This window comes from Microcebus murinus, chromosome 9, assembly GCF_040939455.1.
Source record: "Microcebus murinus isolate Inina chromosome 9, M.murinus_Inina_mat1.0, whole genome shotgun sequence".
NCBI classification, from domain to species: domain Eukaryota; kingdom Metazoa; phylum Chordata; class Mammalia; order Primates; family Cheirogaleidae; genus Microcebus; species Microcebus murinus.
In genome coordinates, this window is record NC_134112.1 from 90920725 (window position 1) to 90946658 (window position 25934).

The 25934-nt window shown below is 38.8% G+C and overlaps 1 protein-coding gene across 1 annotated transcript; it reads right to left on the bottom strand.

The window, feature by feature from the left end:
• Positions 1 to 7948: 7948 nt before the first annotated feature.
• Positions 7949 to 16926, bottom strand: MRPS33 (mitochondrial ribosomal protein S33). The gene is made up of 3 exons (XM_012768028.2): positions 16853 to 16926; positions 11532 to 11772; positions 7949 to 8308 (listed from the first exon to the last, which is right to left on the bottom strand). Exons 2-3 carry the CDS (start codon positions 11744 to 11746, stop codon positions 8203 to 8205), a joined length of 321 nt encoding a protein of 106 aa, XP_012623482.1. The 5' UTR covers positions 11747 to 11772; positions 16853 to 16926; the 3' UTR covers positions 7949 to 8202.
• Between the last annotated feature and the right edge of the window lie 9008 nt (positions 16927 to 25934).

The following is a 25934-nucleotide window of genomic DNA, read 5'->3' on the forward strand; positions in this document are numbered from 1 at the left end:
GGACAGGCAGCGGTGGCAAAAACACCCGGCAGGCTGGATAAATGTCCTCGGTGGGCCGCATGTAGCCTGCGGGAGTAGTTTGAGGACCCCTGGGTGCAGGTACGCTGTGTAGCCATGGCCATCACTAGGTCTTATTTTCAGGGTAGGGCTTATATTGCGCAAATGCTCAGAAATCCTGTAGGGCTTATTTTATGGGTAGGTCTTATTTTTGGGGAAACACAGTAGTACTATGCTTAATGCAGTATTATTCTTACTTATTTTCTTGCTCAAATTGTTCCAGCCTTGGTCCTTGGGAGCTCTTTCAGGTTGGCTCTTAGTTCCTTCTAATAATCCCCTCATCATTCACTGGGAGAAACTTCATTACTTTCTGGCATAACATATCTTTCTTGTCCCAGCCCTGAATCCATTATTTCTCCAAGGAGCCACAATTTCTTTTGTTGGAGAACAGTGTTTAGAAATCAAGATCTTGCTAAGTTGTATTTTAGAAGACATGGATGTTATTAATGGCTCAGTATACTTGTTGCCAGATTTTTTTTCCCAGTAAAGTTAAACTAATTATATTGCCACCAACAATTTTCCAGTTTTACTAAATCATATTGTCAATTCAAATGAATTATTATCTCTCTTTCTCTTTCTTCTTCCCTCCATCCCTTTATTTCTCTTTCTCTGTTCCTTTTACTCTTTCTTTTCTAATATAGTGAGAAAAATGTACTTCATTTATTCTCTAATCCAAGTGAGTTTGGATATTCATTCATTTAACAAAACTTAAGTCGACTATGAGTCGGGTTCTAGGCAACAGAGGCATCCTTTTTTGGTTGCTATTTGTATGGAGTATCTTTTTCCATCCTTTCACTTTTAATCTATCGTGATCACTTTTGGATCTAAAGTGAGTCTGAGGCCGGCGCGGTGGCTCATGCCTGTAATCCTAGCACTCTGGGAGGCCAAGGCAGGCGGATTGCTCAAGGTCAGGAGTTCGAGACCAGCCTGAGCAAGAGCGAGACCCCCGTCTCTACTAAAAAAAATAGAAAGAAATTAATTGCCCAACTAAATATATATAGAAAAATAATTAGCCGGGCATTGTGGTGCATGCCTGTCGTTCCAGCTACTCGGGAGGCTGAGGCAGAAGGATAGCTTGAGCCCAGGAGTTTGAGGTTGCTGTGAGCTAGACTGATGCCATGGCACTCTAGCCTGGGCAACAGGGTGAGACTCTGACTCAAAATAAATAAATAAAATAATAAAATAATAAAATAAAGTGATAGCATATAGCTAGATCATTTTTTTTTTTTTGAGACAGAGTCTCACTTTGTTGCCCAGGCTAGAGTGAGTGCCGTGGCATTAGCCTAGCTCACAGCAACCTCAAACTCCTGGGCTCAAGCAATCCTGCTGCCTCCGCCTCCCGAGTAGCTGGGACTAAAGGCACATACCACCATGCCCAGCTAATTTTTTCTACATATATTAGCTGGACAATTAATTTCTATTTATAGTAGAGACGGGGTCTCGCTCTTGCTTAGGCTGGTTTCGAACTCCTGACCTTGAGCAATCCGCCTGCCTCGGCCTCCCAGAGTGCTAGGATTACAGGCATGAGCCACCGTGCCCAGCCCTAGATCATGTGTTTTTATCCATTCTTCTAATCTCGCTCTGAATTTTTTTTACAGACTCTCACTCTGTCGCTCAGGCTGGAGTGCAGTGGTGTGATCATAGCACACTGTAATCTTGAATCCCTGGCTGCAATCGATCCTCCCACTTCAGCCTCCTGAGTAGCTGGGACTACAAGTGTGCATCACTACACCTGGTTAATTAAAAATTTTTTTTTGTAGAGATGGGGTCTTGCTATGTTGCCCATGCTGATTTCAAATGCCTGGTCTCAAGTGATCCTGCTGCCTCAGCCTCCTAAGTTGCTGGGATTATAGGTGCATGCCACCACACCTGGATAATTTTTCATATTTTTTAGATATGGGGTCTTCCTATGTTGCCCAGGCTGATCCCCAATTCCTAGTCTCAAGTAATGTTATTGCCTGGGCTAGAGTGTAATGATATCATCGCAGCTCACGGCAACCTCAAACTCCTGGTCTCAAGGGATCCTTCTGCCCCATCCTCCTCAGTAGTTGGGACTATAGGTATGCACCACCATGCCTAATTTTTCTATTTTTTTGTAGAAATGAGGCCTCACTGTGTTGCCTGAACTCCTGGCCTAAAGTGATTTTCCTGCATCAGCTTCCCAAAGTGCTAGGGTTACAGGAATGAGCCACTACACCTGGCCCTGCTTCTCCATTTTGAGCCTGAGAGAGCTCCACCAGCATTCTGGCTGCTGGATGTGATGCTTGCATTTTGTTTCAGAGTGGTAGCACCATCATTTCTAACAGTCACATCACCCTTTCCATCTGGAATCATTTTATCCATTCCTTTTGGTTCAGGACCTGTTCTAATAGCATCAGCAACAGCTTTGGCTGTGATGTTGCTGAGCAGATCTGTGCCAGCGTGTCACATCCGTGACGGGCACCTTTCCATAGCAGCTGGCAGACTTGGTGGGTGCCCTACCCCAGGGTCCAAGGAACATCTTTATAATACTTAGTCTTCCCCTTCATGTATACAGGCTGTCTCTTCATTTATTCAAATAGTCTTTTACAGCATCCAATAGCTGCGTGAACTTTTTCATGTTGACTAAAACTTTCTCCTTAAGTGTCTCATATATATATATATATATATTGTCAGGTTCTAAAGATTTGCTCCTTCAGGGCTAGGAAAAGGCTACAGGGTGTCTAGGTTCACTAGAGTTAGGGGGCCACAATAATTTACCAGCTGCAGGACTTTGGCCACGTTACTTTTTTTTTTTGAGACAGAGTCTTGCTTTGTTTCCTAGGCTAGAGTGAGTGCCATGGCGTCAGCCTAGCTCACAGCAACCTCAAACTCCTGGGCTCAAGTGATCCTACTGCCTCAGCCTCCCGAGTAGCTGGGACTATAGGCATGCGCCACCATGCCCGGCTAATTTTTTCTATATATATTAGTTGACCAATTAATTTCTTTCTATTTATGGTAGAGACGGGGTCTCGCTCTTGCTCAGGCTAGTTTCGAACTCCTGACCTTGACCAATCTGTCTGCCTCAGCCTCCCAGAGAGCTAGGATTACAGGCGTAAGCCACCGCGCCCTGCCTCTGGCCATGTTACTTTAAACCAGGTTCTCAAGTGTGGTCCCCAGACCAGCAGCATCAGCCACACTTGGGAGCCTATTACGAATGCAAATTCTCAGGCCCCACCAGCGATCTACTGAATAAGAACTCTGGGGGTGAGGCCAGCCATCTGCGTTCAACAAGAACTTAAAGGTCATACTAATGAATACTTAAGTTTGAGAAATAACGAGGCTGCACCAAGGTTAAGAGCCAAATAACGAGATTTTTAAAAATAACATGTCTACACTATTTCTCTCCCCTCACCTCAATTATGATCAGTCTGGAGTGGGACCGGAGACAAGGATAACCTCCTCCAGGTGATCCTAGAGCATAACTAGAGTTGAGAAACACAGCTCTAAACTTAAGTTCATGTATAACATGGGGGAAAATAATACTTACCTCAAAGAGCTGATATATGGATTAAAGGATATACTTACACAGAAAGAAAGAAAGAAACAAAGTGTCAAGTAAATGGTAAAGCACTGAAAATATGATAGCTATTGTACTACTACTACTCAGATCCGTGCTACATCATCAGGTCATGAAAGGACACGGGGAACTTGAAGGCTCAGTGCTGGTTCATTCAGGTTATGACTCTGGTTGCCAGGCTATGCCCACTCTAGCTCTCACTAACCACAGTTTTTATGGTTGCTTTTGGGTCTTTGCTCATGCTATTTGCTTTAACTCTTTCTCTCTGCTTGTGGAAAGCCTACATGTAAGAGTATGATTAAAGGTACAGACTTTGGAGACGCAGTCTGAATTTAAAACTTCAGTCTAGACACTTACAGCTGCATGATCTTGGAGCACAAGGTCTGAGCCGTATTCTCCTTATTTGTAAAACGGGGATACTTGTCATATGGGGGTCAAATAAGATACAAACTACAGAGACAATGCCCAGCATGTAGTAAGTACTATGAAAATGTTGTCATTACTTGCATTTATTGTTTTCACTGCTTGTCATTCCTGAGGATGCAAACATTGATCTCTCTTTTATTAAATACTTATATTTTTTGTTACCAGTTTGGTGCTTAATGCATTGACTATTTCTCATATATATTCAGAGTAGAGCTCTTTTTAGATTAACCTGTATCCTCTCTAAGACTTTCAATTTCTATTTAGAATTGTTTTTATTCTAAACTCAACAGCCAATCAATCATTTTGTGGTTTTTGGAAGATGATCTTGCACAGAGCACCAATTTAGATTGTCTTATTGAGACAATCCTAGGAGGAGCTCATGTCTTCTGCACCAGGGACAGAGAAAGCTCTCTATAAATGAATGAATCTATCCCCTTTTAAAAAGATGTTTCCTTAAGTAGAATGAAAAGTCTTAGAATCTATAATGGTTTAACTCTAGTTTCTACTTTATTTTTTGGGGACAGAGTCTCACTCTCTTGCCTGGGCTAGAGTGCCATGGCGTCAGTCTAGCTCCTAAAACTCCTAAAACAGCAACCTAAAACTCCTGGGCTCAAGTTATCCTCCTTCCTCAGCCTCCCAGGTAGCTGGGACTACAGACACATACCACCGTGCCCAGCTAATTTTTTTCTATTTTTAGTTATTTGGTTAATTTGTTTCTATTTATAGTAGAGACGGGGTCTCACTCTTGCTCAGGCTGGTTTGGAACTCCTGACCTCAAACAATCCTCCCACCTTGGCCTCCCAGAGTGCTAGGATTACAGGCGTGAGCCACTGCACCCAGCCTAGTCTCTACTTTAATATGAACCTATAATATTGCTAGATCTCTAATTACATTAGAAAATTTCATCTGGGTAGTTTCATGATCCTCTCTCCATTTTGTTCTTTTATGTCACTTAATAAACATTTCACTGTTTTAAGTTCAGCATAAATGTTTTACTGTTTTTCTAGTAATCTCAATATCCAGCGTTAGATTATTTGTTTTATCTAAGTCTTCTTGAATGTATTACTGTTTCTTTTGCTGATTCTATCATATTTTTTTTTCAAGAAATTCTTTCTTCTCAACTTTTCTTGAATATTTAAGAAAAAGAACCATGAGGACAGAGTTTATTCCCTGTTTTAACTCTCTAAAATTAGGCACATAAGAGCTTTGGGGAAAATGTGTGAGGAAAGAGAAATGGGGTGAAGTGGCAGAATTTCAAATTTTGATTTATTCTTTCTTGAAATATGGATGCTTTATGAATAAGAACATAATTATGCTTATGTATAAAATGCTTTGTTTATTTTGAAACACACATACTTTAAAAAATGAATATCTAGAGCTCATAATTACATAAATAATAAAATATATCTCCCATCTACCTCTTCCTGAACCTATCATGCTACATGTAAATCTGGAGAACTTTATATTTTTAGTAGATATTTGTCAACATTGCCTTGGAAAAATCTGCTAAGATGCAGCAATTCTTACTAGCCACATAAAGCACTATATGTAAAAACATTTGATTAACATTTTATAATTTACATAGTCCTTTTCACAAATATCTTAATATTTCACTAATCCAGTGAGTATTATTGTCATGATTTTACAGAGGAAGAAAGAGGTTCAGAGAAGGTAAATGACTTACGGTCACACAGCTAGTAAGTAAACTATGTTACAAACCCTTAACTTTTGAATCCAAAACCCAGTCTCTTTTTCACTAGGCCATATTGAAATCATCCATGCACATTAAACACCAAACATTAGAGGGAAAGCACAAATAGTTTATAACTAGATAAACCCAATTAAACAATCTGGCTAGACTAAACCTGGAGTCAAGAGATTTTTTTCCTGATTACACTTGTCTTAACCCTTGGGCTGGTGTCTGGAAATTCACTGCCTTCCACATTGTTAACTCTTCCCTCTTAGTCTCTGTTTTCCAGCTGGTCCACTGTGGTTTAGGACAGGCTGTTTGACTCACGCAGTATTTACTCTTTCAGTTAATTTGAGGGTACAGCTTATACACAAATAAATGTTTGGCTTTAGTTTCTGATTTTCAACCAGGAGCAGCGGAACACTAACCTACTCCTGTGTTATCTACAAACTTCCCCATCAACCATTGCTAAGGTTCCTTGCAGGCACAGGGTCCAAGGTCTTGTTGGAAGCTTTTCCACCAACTAATACATTGATTCTTTACTTGTTTACTGATTCAGGTCTGCTGTTTGTATTTAATGTGGTTATTCTCTTTAAAACATCATGCCAATTCTCCCATCTTTCTCTTACATGTAGGCCTTTTCCAAAAGTTGGAGATCACATAATTCGGAACATCCACTTAGGTGTATACTGGGTTCAGGCTGAGAGCCTGTTTGTCAGCCCAACATCCTGGAATCATCCACCCACACCTGGCTTAGCTGCACTGGCCAAGAATAACAGTGCATCTGCACTTTTCTAAGCAAATTTCTGAGATCTTGCCAATATTTTACAACACACACATGCTCATCCACACAATCTTAGGGACTAAGTCGATTTCTCTGTATCCTCTACAATTATGTGTCAGGCACATAGCAGGTGCTCAGTAGAGTTATAAATGAATGGATTCTCAGCCTTCTGTTGGAATTCACTTCTATCAGATACAAACCACCCAATTTTAGATATTTTTTTTTTACAGGCGATAATATAGGTCCTAGCCATACCATCTGGATTATGCATCTTTAAAAATACCATTTGTTTAAGCATATGTACTAGGATTCTTTCTAGTTCTGGAATCATTCAGTGTTGCAGAGAAAGAAAATTGTAGTTGGAGTAGCTGCTATACGTACTCTTGCCTATGCACTTTGCTCTCTTAACCTGAGAAGCAGCAATGGGTTAAAAAGTCATTTAGCACAACAGTGCGCACATAGTTAACATTGCCGTACTGTACACTTACAAACGATTAAGATGGTAAATTTAGTTATATGTATTTTACCACAATAATTTTAAACAGTTCTTAAAAATTTACTGGACAGTGCTAAAAATTAAGAAGTCTTAAAAAAAAAAATAACCAGAGAAGTCCTCACAATCTCTTTGGAAATTCATTGCTAGAATACAATTAGCAGCTTGCTACTGAAATCTATACCAGTAATCTCTTATAGCAATAAAATCACGCACACTCTGACCTCTGGCTAAGTTAAAGCTTTTTTACAGAGCTCGCAAAGACCTTCGTGGTCTGGCCTTTGCCTACTGCCTCATGGCCAGTGATGAACAAGTCAGTAGTTTTTTCAATTCTTTGAACAGGACCATTTCTTCTTATCTTAGGGCTTTGCAAATCGTGCGCTCTCTGCCTCAGACACCTTTCTCATAATTTTTCTTCTGGCTAACTCTTATTTATCCCCCAGGGCTCAGCTTAAATATCATTTCTTTAGGAAGACCTTCTTTAAACACTCTAATGAGGTCTGGGCCTCTGGCTCTCTCTCTGGATCCAACCATCCATCCAACCATACTCCTACAGAAGTCTGGCTTTTTCCTTTGAAGTATTTAATACAACTGTTCTTAATTATATATTAGTTTCTCCCACAAGACTGAAAGTTCTAGTAGGGACTATTTCTCTTGCTAACCACCAGTACCTTGTATACAGTAGGTATTCAATACTCCCTTGCCAGAAACAGCCTTTTATCCCACAGATGAACCTTACTGTATTTTTCTCAGAGGAGTGGGTAGAGAGACAGAAAGTGTGTGAGCTTGGTGAGCAGTAGAGACAGTGGCTGAAGGGCAGAGAGATGAAAGAAGTTTGGGCTGGGCAAGTGGGGAAGCAAGAAGGGAGTAACGAGGAACGACAGGACACACACGCAATGAGGTCTCCCTCCCCACCCCCCACCATCCCACCCCCACCCCAAGTGAGTCATTAAACAATAATTTATGTATTCATTTCATTAGAGAATTAGGTAAACCTCAGATTACAAAGCCAAGGCCAAAATAATTTTGCATTCAAATGTGTTCAAGAAATCAGTCACAATTTAACTGAGTTAGACGTCAACTCGGAGATGACACGTTCTTCCAAATAACCTTCACTTAGGAAGACTACATTCCTCCAACATGTGGAAAGATGATAAATACAATTTCTTCTCCCTGTCACTGAGGAAGAAATTTTCTTTCTCGATGAGTCAATATTATTTCTTTTTTGCTGCTCTTTTCCCTTCTCCTTTCCTTGGTTTCCCCTTTCCACGAAGCTTCTTTAGACGAGTTTGCTCATCCCTAAAATCCTGATGCTCATCTCTGAATAAAGAAAGAAAAAGTAATTAACCAGTTATTTTTCCCAGACTGGGAAGGTACACCAATCTAGCACTGCTCTTAGGTCCTTGTTATCGATCCTTGACTTTCACAGGCCATGTGCTCAGCTTGGCGAACAGGAAGTACAGGGTATACCAAACATAGAGATGGGGTGTGTTCCAAAAGTTCATTTATAAGTCCATTTCCCCTCACAGAAACAATGCTGCAGCTAAATTCCTAGGCCAGCCCATGTAAATCTATGTAACTATGGTACAATACTAATAATTACCCCCAATTTTTTTTGCATTACTAAGCCTAAACACTGGGACAAGCAGAAACTGGGTAAAAGCTTTAACTACTACACAGAGACCCTGACTGCCCCAAAAATCAGCATCTACTAAGAATGGGGAGAGGTCTGGAGGAAGCTACCTCAATACAGTGGGTAACTCATACAAAAATGCTGCTGGGGAAAGACTTAGGCAGAAGGATACCAAATCAAAAGACAGATACTATAGGATTCAAGCAGCCAGGAGTACTTAAGTATGTAGATGGTATAGAAATTAAAGACTGCCTATACTGTATTAAATGTCTACATCTTAAGACCAAATACCTAAAGAATGGTATAATGATTAAACATGTAAGCTCTGGAATCCCTGTCAACCTGGGTTCAAATCACAGTTCCACCATGTACTAACTCTGGGACCTTAGATAAGTGACCTTACTTCTCTGCACATGAGTTTCCTCATCTGTAAGTGTGGATAATAATGTTGTATGAATTAAATCTAACAGAGGGGTTTGCTGAGTCCAATTTTTAACTCTCTAGGATGTTTTAAAATAGATTGGCTTTATAGACGACAACATTTCATTCCATGAACATGACAGTATACAACAGACCTCTTTGGGATTAGCTGTTAATGTCCCCAAATAACTCTCAGCAGTGTAGCTGGAGTAATTCCAAAATATATGTCCAATCATGTCATTGCTCTGTTCACAGCCCTGCAAATGGCTCCCCATCTCACCAAGAGAAAAAGCCTCCATCCTTACTAAAACCCTCTCGTGATCTGCCTCTGGTCCTCACCACTCTCCTCACAGCCTCAGCTCCTTCTGGATCAGACCAGGCACACTCTCACTTCAAGGTCTTTGCTCTGCTCTTGCCTCTGCCTTCATACTCTTTCCCAGCTCCCACTTGGCTCACTCACCATTTTCAAGCCTCTGCTTAAACCTCATCATCTTCTTGATGAGGCTGACGCTGTCTTGTTTCATCCTGTAGCCCAGGCTCTCCCCGCCCACCATCGGCCCTGTCAGCACTCTAGATCCTGCTCAGCTGGCTCTACTATTATTTTCCACAGCACGTTCAACTTTGTAACCTATCACATAATTTACTTATTTGTTCTCCCTCTTCTTCCTTCTCTCCCTTATTCCCATTAACCCTCGCCCACAAAAGCAGGGGGCTTTGTCTCTGTTGATACAATCTAAGCACCTACTTAAGTAATAGATCAATTATTTTTGAGAAACTGCTTCCCTTCCTCTTTTGCAGGTCTCTGAATATTTTCTTTATTGAAGATTGTCTAGTTTCATCTTGCCTGATGCCACAGGAGACCTAGCATTAGAGGTGCCATTACCATAACTAGTGACTACATGAAAATAATTTTGCTTTTCCATGGGCAACTAAGTGTTAAGTATTTTTTCTCTGTCCCCAAAGATGGCCAAATCTTTATTTTTCAAACAAATGGAGAGCAGTAGCAAACAGATAAATTAAAATATCTGAGTGTGATTTTGCAATGGGTTATAATCTTCTTCTCAGGGGATCTTCCTTCCAATATTTTATTCTGGGTCCTAATAAGTTTTTATTTTCTGAGCCTAAACTAATGGTGATAGTCCCAAAGCAATACCAAACATTCAAAATGTCATGGATTATACCCTCTAATAATATATTAACTAAGCAAATCTATCCTATTTTGTTCGTTGCTGATCTCCTAGTGCCATCTTAAGTGCCTGCACATGGATGGTACTTAAGAAATATCTGTTGCATAAATGAACATATTAACCTTTAACTGTCTAGAATGAATATCATGTTGCACTATGAATGGTCCCAAATAACTTTTGTATTGTTGCCCAAAGACAAGCCCAAATTAAAATAGGTTAAATTTTTCAACAGATGGTAGGTATTTTAACTTTATACAACTGTGTAGTATTTGAATTCTTTTGTAATGAGCACATTAATTTGGTAATTAAAAAAATTTTTTTAAAGAAAATGATCACATAGGTATTTGACCTTTTTTCTTTCTAGAGGTATACAATTATAAGCATCTACTTCCTAGACATAAACAAACAGAAATGCATGATGTTATAAGAGCCTGTGTAATTTCCATATTACCTTTAAAGGCCAACTACAGCTTATTTAGACCAAATTAATTTATCAAAAAGGGTACAAAATAAAAATGCCAGAACACAGGGGGAGGAAATAAGAACACCAACAAAATTGCCAGCAGGAAAGAAAAGAGGCTCTCATACACCAGCTAAGAAGATCAGGTACAGGGCAAGGACTTTATTCATCTGATAATAAGAACCTGATACCCTGGCAACCTTGGTATTTCTGGGTTTTCTTTCTTTTTTTGAGAGAGAGAGTCTTGCTCTGTCACCCTGGGTAGAGTGCAGTGGCATCATCATAGCTCACAGCAACCTCCAACTCCTAGGGTCAAGCGATCCTCCTGTTTCAGCCTCCCAAGTAGCTGGGACTATAGGTGGGCATCATGATGCCCAGCTAATTTTTCTACTTTTAGTAGAGACAGGGTCTTAATCTTGCTCAGGCTGGTCTCAAACTCCTGAGCTCAAGCAATCCTCCTGCTTTGGCCTCCCAGAGTGCTAGGATTACAGGTGTGAACCCTCACGTCTGGCATAGGGTTTTCTTCCTCAGCATTTGGACATTTTTCTCTGCATCTTTTTTAGAGTGCTCTTAGTGAATTATTAAATATTTCTCTATAACTCAGTCACATTTTAGACATAATTAAAACATGTCTTCTAACAAGCCTGAATTTCCTTTTTTCATTTTTGATTTCTCCATTATGGGTATTTTGAAAGAAACCTTTCCCCTGCAAACTGTACCCTGTGAACAACTGGGCCTCTATTATAATAACCACAAAACTATAAGGATAGGAAAGCTAATTTTTTCCTTTTCTGATCTACTAAAAAAATCTCTGAGGTCCCTTTTTGTGTTTTTTGTCATTACCTATAGAGGCCAAGAAATCTGAGCGTTCCCATGAGTGCAAAATAAGTGTTGTGATTTGGATACCAGTCGTAAGTCTCCTTCCTCTTGGCCAAAGGCTGTTCACTAAACAGTTTCACCACTTTCATGGACTTGGAATCAGTAGGCCTGGCAACTTCACCAAATAGCCGGGCACTCAGACGAGACATGCGCAAGGCATATTCTGAAAGCGAAGACATTTCTTGAACAGCAAGGAAAAACAGTCCTTACAGAAAATGAAAAGAAAGAGAATTAAGTTAATGTAAGAAATCCCAAGATTATCTAATGAACACTTTAGAAAATGAAAACACAGCAAACCACACATGAATCAGTTTACGTCGTTGGCAGGATGTGCCTTGAAGTTGAGAAATATCCACAGTCCAAGTGGCTGTTTTCTTTGCATCCTTCACAATTGCAATTTTTGCATTTTGTATTTACATACTATTACTTCCTTGCTGTACTGCCCTTTTTACAATGAACTGCTCTGTGATTGACTAGGTTATTTACCTATTTCTAGGCTGGATGATGAGGACAGGGAAATAAGTTATCCTACCCCAGCATTATACCTTCAGAAAACACTCGCCTAAGCAATCTGCAAAGTAAATATGCTGACTGCTTGCCATCCAAAGGTGTAATCATGGCAGAGAAATAATTATGCTGTTGTCTTTATTATCAGTCCTTTGAACACTGTTCTCCTCAAGGGCTCCAGATGGCTCTGAGAACTGCTAATGAGTTATGAGGTCATATGGCCTCTAGGTTACTGAACTGGATTCTGCCTAGAGACTGAGAGCCATTTGGGAAAAACAGATAGTAGTCCTATAGAAATAAACTCAACAGCTCAAAAGATTTTCATTATTTTCATCTTATTACTAAATAGAAGGCACGTATAAATTGTGATATTACTTGTCTTATCTTCCATCTTATATATTCTGCCTTAATGCAAACTAAGTTCTTATCAGCTGAAAACAGTAACATTTTCTTCAGAGGCACTGAATGTTGAAATATGTATAAGAGGCTGGGTGCAGTGGCTCACGCCTGTAATCCTAGCACTCTGGGAGGCCGAGGTGGGCGGATTGCTCGAGGTCAGGAGTTCAAAACCAGCCCGAGCAAGAGCGAGACCCTGTCTCTACTATAAATAGAAAGAAATTAATTGGCCAACTAATATATATAGAAAAAATTAGCTGGGCATGGTGGCGCATGCCTGTAGTCCCAGCTACTCGGGAGGCTGAGGCAGTAGGATTGCTTCAGCCCAGGAGTTTGAGGTTGCTGTAAGCTAGGCTGACACCATAGCACTCACTGTAGCCTGGGCAACAGAGTGAGACTCTGTCTCAAAAAAAAAAAAAAAAAAAAAAAAAAAAAAAGAAATAGGTAAAAGAATGATATCTATGATATGTACAAATTACAGCTAATAGACATCAAAAGCTATATAAGCAGTACATAAAAATTAAGAATGCTGCTGGTGGAATAACTCTCATTCCATTCTAGATCAGACACAGGAGTTACTGTTGGCAGAATATATAAATTTATGTGAAATTTTAGTAGTGAGAAGAGAATCTTTGTTGACTCAGACTATCCTGGGGGACAGTTCTTAAACAGGAAGGGTACCAGGTGCATTTAAAAATAGCTCTTGCAAGAAAACCAACCAACCCAGTGTTTAAATTAGGGAATTTTTAATACCTATTTCAAGATCCATTCAAAGAGAAGAGTCAAACCAACTGCAGAATGTTCAACCTCAAACCAACCATTTACCATTCTGAACACCAACCAAGCAATCTTGGGCCAACACTGCCACCTGAAGGCCAGTAATGGGAAAATTGTCGTATCCAAGGTCCACCTCTTCCTCTGCCCCCTTCTGGGGATCACCTACAAGCCTTGCTCTTCCCTTTTCCTTTTCCATTCAGCACTCTCAGTTCCCAGATCACTTCTCTTCCACCTCTAGCTCCATTATGTGGATGCGGATGGGTTGGGGGTGGAGTTGTTAAGACTTGGGTTATATTTTCATCAGTGAGAAAAGAAGTCATTACCAATGACTTTACCTCTAAATGTCTAAAGGCCTCACAAATGTCCAGAAATCGCCTTCAAAAGGTGTAACAAATTTCATTCCATGTTTTATCTTTTTTCTTATTTTCACCTTTAAAGTTATCTTTTCCCAAATATCAGATTAAAAAACAACAACAAACTGTTTCTTCATCAACTTTGTTTTGCTTAATTATCATTATGGCTTCAGAGCACATTTCTGTTGTAACTGCACAGTATTTCCACACTTATGAAGCCTGCAGGACTAGCACAAGAAATGAGTAAGACAGTGGCACTCAGTAAATGGTAACTTAAAAAAAAGAGAAAAAACGTAAACTTGTTTGTAAATTTCGTATTCATGTCCCACACAGACATATTTATTTAATCCTTGTCCTCATTTAATCATGCAAAAAAAAAGAGATAATGCTTCATACAATTAAACCTTGTACCTTCCTGGAATGATTTTCCTTACTTACAAAGACTGACAGCCAGAGAAACCTAGAGGGGACCAGCTCATGGGCTAACTTGACAGGCAGCAATGAAGAAGGGACTCAGTAGGACAGTAGTCACTGAAGTCATTACAGTATGCTAAATTATCTTCATGCCCACTTTGGAATGTAGCAAATTACTAGGACTATTACTTATACAACTCATAAGTAATAAGGTCACATTAGAATCCACTGGAACATGGTTATGACACAAAATCCAAGTCCTAAAGATTTTATGATGGAGAAAGATTTTAAGTTTTTCCAAATTGAATCCCTTAGTAGAAACAAAGACCCACTCACTAAATAGGAGTAAACCAAAAATGGTTATAACAATTACCAACACAGACACAATGACAGAGGAGTTTGGTATACTTTTTCTTTTTCTTTTTTACATAGGCTAAAAGGTTTTGCTGCCCATAAGTATTAGTCCTAAGACTGACAAATTGCCACTTTTTACAAGCTTTAAATTTGAGAAAAATTCGAAAGGCTTACTTAGGACTTTTCAGGACCTGGTATGCTATCTTACAGAATCTTTCAACCAATTTCATCTTGAGAGAAAGAAAGAAAAAGAAAGAAGGAAGGAAGAATATGATCCTGTTAATGACACTGAAGTAAAAGGCAAATACTTTACATATCAGTTAGATTTTGATTCACATGAAACCATTCTAAGGGGCACAAAACAGTCCCTTTAAAATGTTACCTTTCTTTAAATGTGAACTAAGGAAAACTACAGTATCATGAAGAAAAATTAACTGGAGTTGAAAATGCTAAGCAAAACCAAATTACTCAAATGTGGACTAGCAAAACAAATTAAGCCCACATGAAAAGAAAATTCCCATATTTTTATTTTGGCACAAAAGGGCAAGTTTTTTTCTTGCCCTTTCTGATAGGTCTGATGCATTTTAAAAGGTCAGGTTTACTTCAACTGGTTTCAGATTTGGTTTGCCTTTTCTCTTTGAAAGGTGAAGATGAAATACACGAATTCTTAACCCAGATATGTTTCAATGTTTTAAAGACTGTGAAACTACAAACCTGTATGCTGAAATGTGCATGTTTGTGTGTAAATTCTGCTGGGGAGAGAGTTTTCTCTAGCTTCTCAAAAGCACTGGTTAGCAGAGAGCATTAGCTTCGGATAGAAAAGCTGGTTGGAATCTTGCCTCTGCCTTTTAATGGCCATGCCATTTTGTAGTAGTACTTATCCTTTGCCGGGTTCTCTTATCTACTACATGAAGACAGTCATACTACCTGCAGCTGTGAGGCTAACATGCAAAATTCATGGCACAGTGCCTGCCCTAAGAATGATGGGGACCCAACGAACTCACCCACACCACACACAGGTGTTACCAAAGAGACAATCTAAACATAAAAACAACTTAAACAGAGTGCTTTATTATTTTTAAAGCCTAGTACCAATTATTTTAGTACCAATTATTTTATATAGTAGAGGCATGAATAGCACTGAATATGTGTTAAGATTTATTCAGTTCAGCAAGAACAACTCAACTCCCTCCACCTGATTTGATCAGTTTTGCCTGTGATGGGAACAACGGTAGTAACAAGTCAACCGACTCAACGTTGGGAGAGCATTACCCCAACACTTTTCTTTTCCTTTTTTTTTTTTTTTTTGAGACAAAGTCTCGCTTTGTTTTTTATTTTTTTATTTTTATTTATTTATTTTTTTTTACTACTTAAGTTTGCGAGATCTGAACAAAGTCTCGCTTTGTTGCCCAGGCTAGAGTGAGTGCCATGGCGTCAGCCTAGCTCACAGCAACCTCAAAACTCCTGGGCTCAAGCAATCCTCCTGCCTCAGCCTCCTGAGTAGCTGGGACTACAGGCATGCACCACCATGCCCGGCTAATTTTTTCTATATATATTAGCTGGCCAATTAATTTCTTTCTATTTATAGTAGAGACGGGGTCTCGCTCTTGCTCAGGGTGGTTTCGAACTCCTGACCTTGAGCAATCCGCCTGCCTCGGCCTCCCAGAGTGCTAGGATTACAGGCGTGAGCCACCGCGCCCGGCCCGCAACACTTTTCTTAACACAATTGCCACGTGAGTTGTATTTGACTTACACCCGGGGCCTCGTGAAGCATATGTAACTCACACTTCCCTTTATCTTAGGAGACGCGTGATGCACAGGCAGCTAACACTGCTGTAACATACATGTTACGTGATGGGTAGTCCCCTGGGCAAAACCCTCAAGTTGGTTCATGAAAATCCTGTTGATGTTCTTATTGTTACAATTAATACTGACAACTTAAATGCATATAACTCGTCCACAGAAAACAACAAAAATACATTTTTCATTAAATTAGAAAGGATCACTTTGTTTTTGAAGTTTTCATTCTGTTTTCATAATAAAACACCATGGCCCCAAGGAAAAACAATTTTTTTCCAGTGTGGCAGTCACTGTGTTAAGTATCATATTACTGCATTTTTCTTCGGCTGGTAACAAAAGTAATCTCCATCCCTCACACAAAGCTACGGTGCAGAAAGCAATTCGCCTGGTGAGCAGAAAAACTGAGCCCTGTACATCTACCTTATGTGGAAGAGAGTAACTGCTCCTGACAGGAAATAACGGCAGCAGGAACGCTGGCGTCCTTCGTTTGGTAAATGCCCCAAGTGCTGCAGGAAAAGGCCAAGTTTGTGTGATAAACTCGAACCCCCCCCCCCCAGCTGATCACTAAATAATGAAACGGACTCGTCCTACTGGCAACTCTACAAGGTTGAAGACCCCTGAAGAACTCTACAGACACGACCCTCAAATCTTTGCAGATACCCGCAAAGTCAGCAGCAATCTTACCTGCACCTGACCTTCCGCACCCACGCGCCCTCGTCCCGGAAAGCCCGCCCCCTACCCGGCGGCGACTGCTGCGGAGAGGAGTAGAGAAACGGAAGCGTGAAGGCTAGAGCGGAGCAGCGACCCCGACTTACTGGCGTCCTCTCTTGGAGGCCTCCGAGGTAAACGTGGCGCCTGCCCAGTGAGGCTAGCGCCTCCGCCAGTGTGGAGTGGGGCGGGGGTGGGGGGTGTGGGTTGGACACAGCACGGGAGGATTGGCTTTCCTGGAAGGTCCTGCCGGGTTCGCTGCCTTTATTTTGTTGGGAGTGCTACACAGCTGCTTCCAATAAGCTCTAAAGCAACGGCCATGCGTGTGCCTTGTGGTTTTTCTGACCCACCTGCAGTGCCATTCCCCTCCTCTTTCTTTAATAGTCAGTTGGGATCACCTGCATGCCTTCCTTGCTACCCCTAGGCTGGGTCAGGAGCACTTTCCCCATTGGCCCAGAAGCTTCTCCAGGGAGTAGGAGTGGGCTGTTTACCTGTCTTCTAGGTAGTCATGTACACCTCGCTGGGCAGATAGGTATTTCACTCCATACTGAATCTGCTTTCAAGCAAGCCACATCCCATAGGCATTGTATGCAGCACTTATAGAATGTTTGGCTGAGAAAACGGTACTTATTTTCTGAGCATGATTCAAGGCCTTTCATAAATACTCTAAAGTGTACCCTGGAATCAAGGCAAATCAGCAGCGAGTTGCATACCTCGAGGATATTCTATTTACATCCCCTTTCCTCTTAAAGAATTTGCTTTTATTAAGTTACGTTTTGACATTTTATCAATTTATACTATAGAATTTGCTTTTATCAAGTTTTAAGTTTTGAGATATCATCAGTTTATGATACAGCCTTATAAACTTGGGTCCAGTGGCTACAGTTACATTTACACAGGGGGTAACGAGTATCCTATGCATAGCTACAGTCCAAAAAAAGGTCCGGCGTGGCAGAATTCTTGGGAGAAATTTCATCTTGTCTTTTGTGTTTCTGTGGAGTTGGCTTGGTTTTATCTGATGGCTGCTGAATCACATAAACATGAAGACTTCCTTTGTATCTTGGTTGCTAGTTTAAAGCCAAATCTGTAGTTGACTTGTGGCAAGAAAAGAATATGTGTATTTCCATACACCCTGTTGTTGGAAAGTTTCCATTTTTTTCCCCTTTTATTTCATCATATTATGGAGGTACAAATATTGTTAGGGTTACAAATATTGCTCCTGCCTTCTCCCTCCCCCGGAAATGTCCAATCCCCTGGTGGTGTGCATCTCACACGTTATGGAAACATACATCCCTTTCCTCCTCCCCACTCCTGCCTGCCCACCACCTGCTAAAAAGTTTTTTTTTTTTTTAACATTTTGGTTACATTGTATATCTTTGCCTCTCCCTAAGAAGGGTTAGAGTTATGCCCTCCCCCTCCAAGATGCTCATCCCATCCCTAAGATTGGTCCCTCCCCAAATCTCTGGTGGGTATTGCCACCATTTGAAAACCGAAGTTTAAATCAGTCAGTACCAATTTGATGGCGAGTAGATGTGGAGCCCATTTTCCATGTCTTGTGTTGTCTCACGGAAGGTTTCCATTTTGTACATAATTTTGTACCTGTTTTTTTCCCTTTTCACCTATTTATTATTTGTTTTATCGGTACACTTTGTGAATCACTATAAGCTACCATAAATCTTTCTTGAAACATAGCAAAGTGAAAAGAGTTATAGGTAGCTGTTTACACAAGCTACTTTGCACCATTACTCTCATCAAGTCAAATTTACTGGGTCCATATTAGTTTCCCGAGTCTGCTATAACAAAATATCACAGGCTTGGTGGCTTAACACAGCAGAAATTTATTCTCTCACAGCTCCGGAGGCCATGAGTTCACAATCGGTATCACTGGGCCAAAATTAAGATGTTGATGGGGCCTTGCTTCCTCCTGAGAGTCTAATGGAAAATTGATTCTTTGACTCCTCCAGCTTCTGGTAGCTGCTGGCATTCATTGCCTTGTGGCCACGTCACTTCAGATACCAGGGCTAGTGTCTTCACATATCTGCTCTTTCTTCATATGAGCTCCTCCTCTATGTGTGTCAGATCTCACACTGCTTCTCTCTGCTAAGGAGACATGGGACTGTACTTAGGGCCTGCCTGGATAATCCAAAACATTCTATTTCAAGATCCTTAATTTAATCATATCTTCAAACACCTTTTCCCCATATATGATAACATTTGCAGATTCCAGGGATTAGGATCAGATATGTTTGGGGAATATTTGTCAGCTTACCATAAGGTTGGAAGCAGCAGGCCCATGAAATTGGCTAGTGAGAGACTGTTAATGGCCAATAGGAATGTTGGGATATTAGGGATGGGAAAACTAAATTAATAGACTAAAATTTAACCACCTATAGCCATTGACTTCACCAGATTTTGGCTTAGCCACTTGTCACTCCAAGGTAATGCTATTTTAAGAATACTTCTTATAATCAGAGATTGCTTTATAATCAGATATTGCCTTATATATCTATTTCTATAGTCCAATGTTTTCAAATTGTGGATTGTGAATCATTAGTTTGTTGCAAAATCAATTTAATAGGCTGAAACCAGCATTAAAAGAAAGACATTAGAATAGGAAATATCAGAGTGCATGCAGTAGGGGGTAATTATTGTTTCATGAAACAATAGGTATGTGTATATTGGATCATTATGTAGAATATACTTACTGTAGGTTGTGGTAAAATGGAAAGCCTGTGCTCTAAGTGATTTCATTAGTCATCACATCTAAGGCAAATGTTTCTTGCCATTAAGCAGAGCAATAAAGCTCACATTAACTTCAAGTTCTTATTGTGTAGCATAGTCCAAGAGGTAGGTGGATACTTACTCTAAGTAAATCAATTTACAGATACCCTATTTCTATAAGTACTCTTTCTTAGCATCATGTAGGTTCTTTTTCACGTCTGCATTTACAATAATTCTGTCAAGCAATTCTTTTCAGCTATTCTCATTATTTATCCATAGGATGTGTCATTACCTGGAAAGAAAAGCAGCTTATTTGTTTATTTATTTTTGAGACAGGGTCTTGCTCTGTCACTTAGGCTAGAGTACAGTGGTGCTCATTGCCACCTCAACCTCCCAGGCCCACAATGGCTGGCTAATTTTTTAAAATTATTTTTGGTAGAGACAAAGTCTCACTGTATTGCCCAGGCTAATCTTGAATTCCTGGCCTCAAATGATCCTCCCATCTCGGCCTCTCAAAGTGCTGTGATCACAGGCTTGAGCCACTGTGCCCAGAGAAAAGCAGCTTTGAACAGCTGAAGTAGTGATGTTGATAATTATAAATATAATATGGATTATATTCTGGGACCTTTATATTTTTCGTTATACTGAAATAACCTGCAAAAAGTCATACATCATTTTTTTTTTAGATTTGGGATGTGTTTTCAATAAAGGTTAAAATGTATTATAATAATCACTGATACAGTTCACCAAATATTTTACATTTTCCTTCCTTTTTGGTTGGCTTGGATTTCATGGCAATCTTGGGATTGATTAAGGCCATGTGGCTCTTTCTGGCCAATGATTTATGAGCAGAAGTGAAGTGTCACCTGGTTTGGGTAGTTAATTATTCTTATGAAATTTCAGAGTGCTCATTCCCCTCTGATGTGGAGAGTTATTGCTATGTCAGCCTGGGCCCCTGAGTGACCCTGAGGGGAAGATCTGTTCTGCCAGCCATAATCGAAATATAGCTTAGGTTAGAAATGAGATTTTATTAAGTCCCATAGCTTTGTTGTTTTAAATCATACAAATTCGTTCTTTGTTTCTGCAGCATGACCTAGCCTGTCTTGTCTGACACATTTATTTTATCAAATTTTATTATGAAGTGTATTGATACTCCAATCCTAATCTTATTTCTGCCTCTTATTAACAAAAATAAAATTATACTTTAGCTTCTGGACTGATTTTTAATACCATATACTTTTATTCTACATTAAATATATAGGAAACATTTTTATTATGTTTGCAAAAAATTGATTAGAGGTAGTCCAGAATTTTATGTATGATTCTTCTTTAGTTATTCCTAAAAGTTGAAAACCAAAGTTCAATATATATATAGACATATTGTTACCAAGCAGTCAGTGGGCTTGTTTGCTGTGCATAGAAGCCAATACTATGGCACAAGCTTTTGACAAAAGAAAAGCTTTTTTGCAAGTCCACTGGCAAGGAGATAGGAGGAAACACTCAAATCTGTCTTCCTCAGCTGGGGGCTGGGTCAGGTTTTATAAGCATAGGGTATTGAGGTGTGATTTAATAGCATCTTGTGATGGGGTGATGCTAGGAGGCATGTTCTGATTGGATCCTGGATTCTGGTTCCTACCATGTGATGTCCACTTCTTAATTGAGCTCTAGCTCCTTAGTCCCAGCACTTAGGTTCTGCCACTGATTACAGGCTCAGTTCATCTGGGCTTGCTCAGATTATGTGACCTTCAACCTGGGGATCCATGGCAACTGGAAAGCAGCTCACAACTTTGTTACCAGATTGGCCTTGTGCAGTTACAATATTTACTATAATATAGCAGGAATACTGTGTCTTTTATTGTGTCCTAACTCATAAATAATATGTATTTTAGCTGCATGTTATGTTTTATTAGTATTAATTAAGCAATGAGAAAAACCACATAGATTTATTCTTGGTTTTATGACCTTATAAAAATGGATAAACCAATTCTATTAGTTTCAACATTTTAATCTTGACTGCTTTTAGTAATTGAGCTTATAAGATGCATTTGATAATTTATTTCCCAGTTTAAAAAAATTCAAAATACATGTTTGAATACATTTATGTGAGTTAAAAATGAAGCCAGACTTTTTCTCAAAGTAAATATAACCTAGCTGATTGGTTTGACAATGAGGGCTGGCTTTACTAGCTAGATTATGTAGCCAACAGGGTGTTTTCTATGAATGGAATAAGCTATATCTGCAACTTCAAGGTTTGGCAAAAATATATAAAGTGCATGGTGAGATAAAATCATTTTATCAAAAATATTTTGCATCAAAATCAGCAATATTTCCATTTTGCTAACCTATCAAGGATTATTTCAGGTAAAACAAAGTGCTTCTAAATGAAAACAAAACAAAAATAGATTTGGCAAATCTTGGTCTTGACTTTTTGGTATGTTTCCCAGACATTGTGAAAGTGAACGACTCTAATGATAGGATGATAAATTCTTTTAAAAGTCAAATTAAAGGAGTTTGAGTTGCAGTGAGCTATGAAGATTCTACTTGGGGCAACAGAGCAAGACTCTGTCTTGAAAAAAAAAAGGTTAAGATGGTAAATTTTATGGTACCACAATTAAAAAAAAGAGTTGAGTGACATTGCTATGACACAGCTTTTTCCATTTCCATCTACTTATGTGAACAAATTTTCTCAGCGCTTACATCCATTTAAGTGAAAATAGGAATAGAATTGATGCTTCTCATTCAAGCAATAAATAGAAGTCCCACCTGGATACATTAACTAAGTGGGAAAAACTTCATCTGTCAAGGGATATATTAAAAGTTTTTGGTCAATAAGTATTCATCAAAATTTATAATATATTTAAGTTATTTTGATCATTTGTGTAGAAAAATATTGCAATGATGACTCAACCCAGGTGGAAAAATATTTTTATATTATAATATTTTAAATATTTTAATAGAGACTTTTAGTCACCAAAGTTTAAAAAAAGTAAAATTCAATTTATAAGTATTTTGTTGCAGAGAAATATGACAGATAATCAGTAAAGACTTTTAAGCATAAAAACATATGAAGCTGAGGTAAAATTTTGTGAGATGAGTAGAATGTAACTTCAAGGAGGAAAAAGAAATGATATAAACTTTCCCACTACTAAAGAAGATTTTTTTCATATATTTTTAAAATAAATTATGATGGTTATTAAATTACTATTCTATTAGACATTGAAATAATTATATAATGGTTTTATTTTTAAATTTCTATACTTGCGATACACTGGAAATTACATCCTTTTCCACTCTTTAAATTTATGATGAAAAATTTTATATATCAAGTAAAAATGTGCAAAGGAGCACATAGTTGTTTTTTTTTTTTTTTTTTTGAGATAGAATCTCACTCTATTGCCGGGGCTAGAGTGCCGTGGTGTCAGCCTAGCTCACAGCAACCTCAAACTCTTGGGCTCTAGCAATCCTTCTGCTTCAGCCTCCCAAGTAGTTAGGACTATAGGCATGTGCCACCATGCCCGGCTAATTTTTTCTATATATTTTTAGTTGGCCAATTAATTTCCTTCTATTTTTAGTAGAGGTAGGGTCTCACTCTTGCTCAGGCTGGTCTACAACTCCTGATCTTGAGCATCTGCCCACCTCAGCCTCCCAGAGTGCTAGGATTACAGGCGTGAGCCACCACACCCAGCCAGGAGCACATAGTTTTGCAAATTCTTTTAGGTGGTACATAAGCAAAAAGTTTGAAGACTGTTGGCATTGTAGTTTACATTAGCATTTTCTAAGGATATCTCCAGACGTGCTAAAAGGAGAATTAAGGCAATTCTTCAGGATTAATTGCTAGTCTCAATAGCTCTTTTTGTCAGAACTAATTGAGGAAAAGAGTTTTACACCTATCATTTATCTGGGTAATTGTCTTATTTTCATTGTGTGTGTGTGTGTGTGTATACATACATATATATGGAGAGACAGAGAGAGGGGGGAGAGAGAGAGAGAGAGAGAGAGAGATTTATATAGTTTTAATCTAAATTATGGATGCAGGAAAGCAAAATTCTCTTCTGGTAGCACATCCTACTACAAATGACTTTTTGTTCTTTTTTGTTTACTCCATTCTCATGTTTGTTGCATACCATCTCATACAAAGAAATTGATAAATAAAGGAGAAATATAACTTAGCAATGTAGGAAAGGCTATCTTTTTATCAAATTAATTGAAATACATTTTCCTCTATGAATTACATTTCCCAGTTAAAAATACCAATTTTTTGTGAAACAATTCAACAGCATGTAGATATCACATAAAAACACATTATTATGGCTCACGCCTGTAATCCTAGCACTCTGGGAAGCTGAGGCGGGTGGATCCCTCAAGGTCAGGAGTTCGAAACCAGCCTGAGCAAGAGCAAGACCCTGTCTCTACTAAAAATAGAAAGAAATTAATTGGCCAACTAAAAAACATATAGAAAAAATTAGCTGGGCATGGTGGTGCATGCCTGTAGTCCCAGCTACTCGGGAGGCTGAGGCAGAAGGATTGCTTGAGCCCAGGAATTTGAGGTTGCTGTGAGCTAGGCTGACGCCACAGCACTCTAGCCTGGGCAATAGAATGAGACCCTGTCTCAAAAAAACCAAAAAAAACAAAAAGAGCAAAAAACCCAACACATTATCAAAGGATCTCTGCATCCTTCTAGGTCCTTTGTTTCCTGGGCTCCTCCAGTCATTTATTTCAAGCCTTACAGCCATATAAATCCATTTGCTCTCTACCCTTTATGCTATAGTTGTCTTAAGTATTACATCTACATACCTAAAACTTCTACAAGAGAATGTGATCATTTTTGCTTTCAGCAGTCATACTTATTTTAAAGAAATTAATGGAGAAAAATATTTACCCAGATATTTACCATTTATGTTGTTCTTCCTTCATTTTTGAAGTTTCAAGTGTCCTGCTGGTATAATTTCCTGTCAGCCTGAAGAACTTTTAGCATTTCCTTTAGAGCAAGTCTGCTGGTGACAAATTCTCTTATTTTTCCTTCATATGAGAATGTTTTAATTTAATTTTTATTCCTAAACGATATTTTCACTGAAGAAAGAATTCTGGATTGACAATTCTTTTGACTCTGTAAAGATGTTGTTCCAAGTTAGGCACAATGGCTTATGTTTGTAACCCCAGAGATTTGAAAAGCTGAGGCAGGAGGAATGCTTGAGCCCAGCAGAGGCTGTGGGGAGCTATGATTGTGCCACTGCACTCCAGCATGGGCGACCAGAGAGACCTTGTCTTTAAAAAAAAAAAAAAAAATTGTTGTTCCAATGTCATCTGGTTTCCATGGTTTCAGAAGTAAAATCAGTAGTCATTTGAATTGTTGTACCTCTTTATGTAATGTGCCATTTTCTTTTCTGGCAGCTTTTAAGATTAAAATAACAAAATAAAAGCAAACTTTGGTGTTGACAAGTTTGATTATGCTGTGTCTGACCATGATTGGTTTTCTTTGCATGTATCCTCTTTGGAATTTCCTGAACTTCTTTAACCTGTACGTTTGTGTCATTCATCAAATTAGGGAAGTTTTGGTCATTATTTTTTCAAATATTCTTTCTGCACCAATTTACTTGTCTTGTCCTTCTAGGACTCCAGTGAAATAAATGTTAGGTCTTTTGATAATATTCTGTTCATTTCTCCCCCATTCTTCATATTGGATAAAGTCTATTACTCTATTTTTAAATTCATTGACTCCTTCCCTTTGTCATGCTCTTCTTTCCAATATTGAGTCCATCCATATTTTTAGATGTTATATTTTTCAGTCCTAAAATTTATATTTGATTATTTGTTATTGTGTCTATTATTTTGCTGATAACTTTTGTATTTCAAAATGTTTACCTTTACCTCATGAAACATAGATATACTAGCTGCTTTAAAGTTTTTATCTGATATTTCCAACATCTGGGTCATCTTGCAGTTGTGATCTTTTGATTTCCTTTTCCCTTGAGACTGTCCACAGTTTCTTGGTTCTTTGTATGTTGAATAATTTTGGATTGTATCCTGAACAATTTGAATATTATGTTGTGAGCCTCTTAGGCCTGTAGAAATTCTCTGGAGAATGTTGATTTGTTTTAGCAGGCAATTAACTTGGCTAGATTCTGACAGTTCTGTGTTGTAGATCTAAATATAAGAGCTAAAACTATAAAATTCTATAAGAAAACATATAAAAACATTATTGTGACAGTGGGCTAGGAAAATGTTCTTGGGTAGAACAGGAAAGGCACAAACCATAAAAGAAAAATATTGATAAATGTATTTCATTAACACTTAAAAACTTCTGATCTTTGAAATACATTGTTAAGAAAATGAAGAG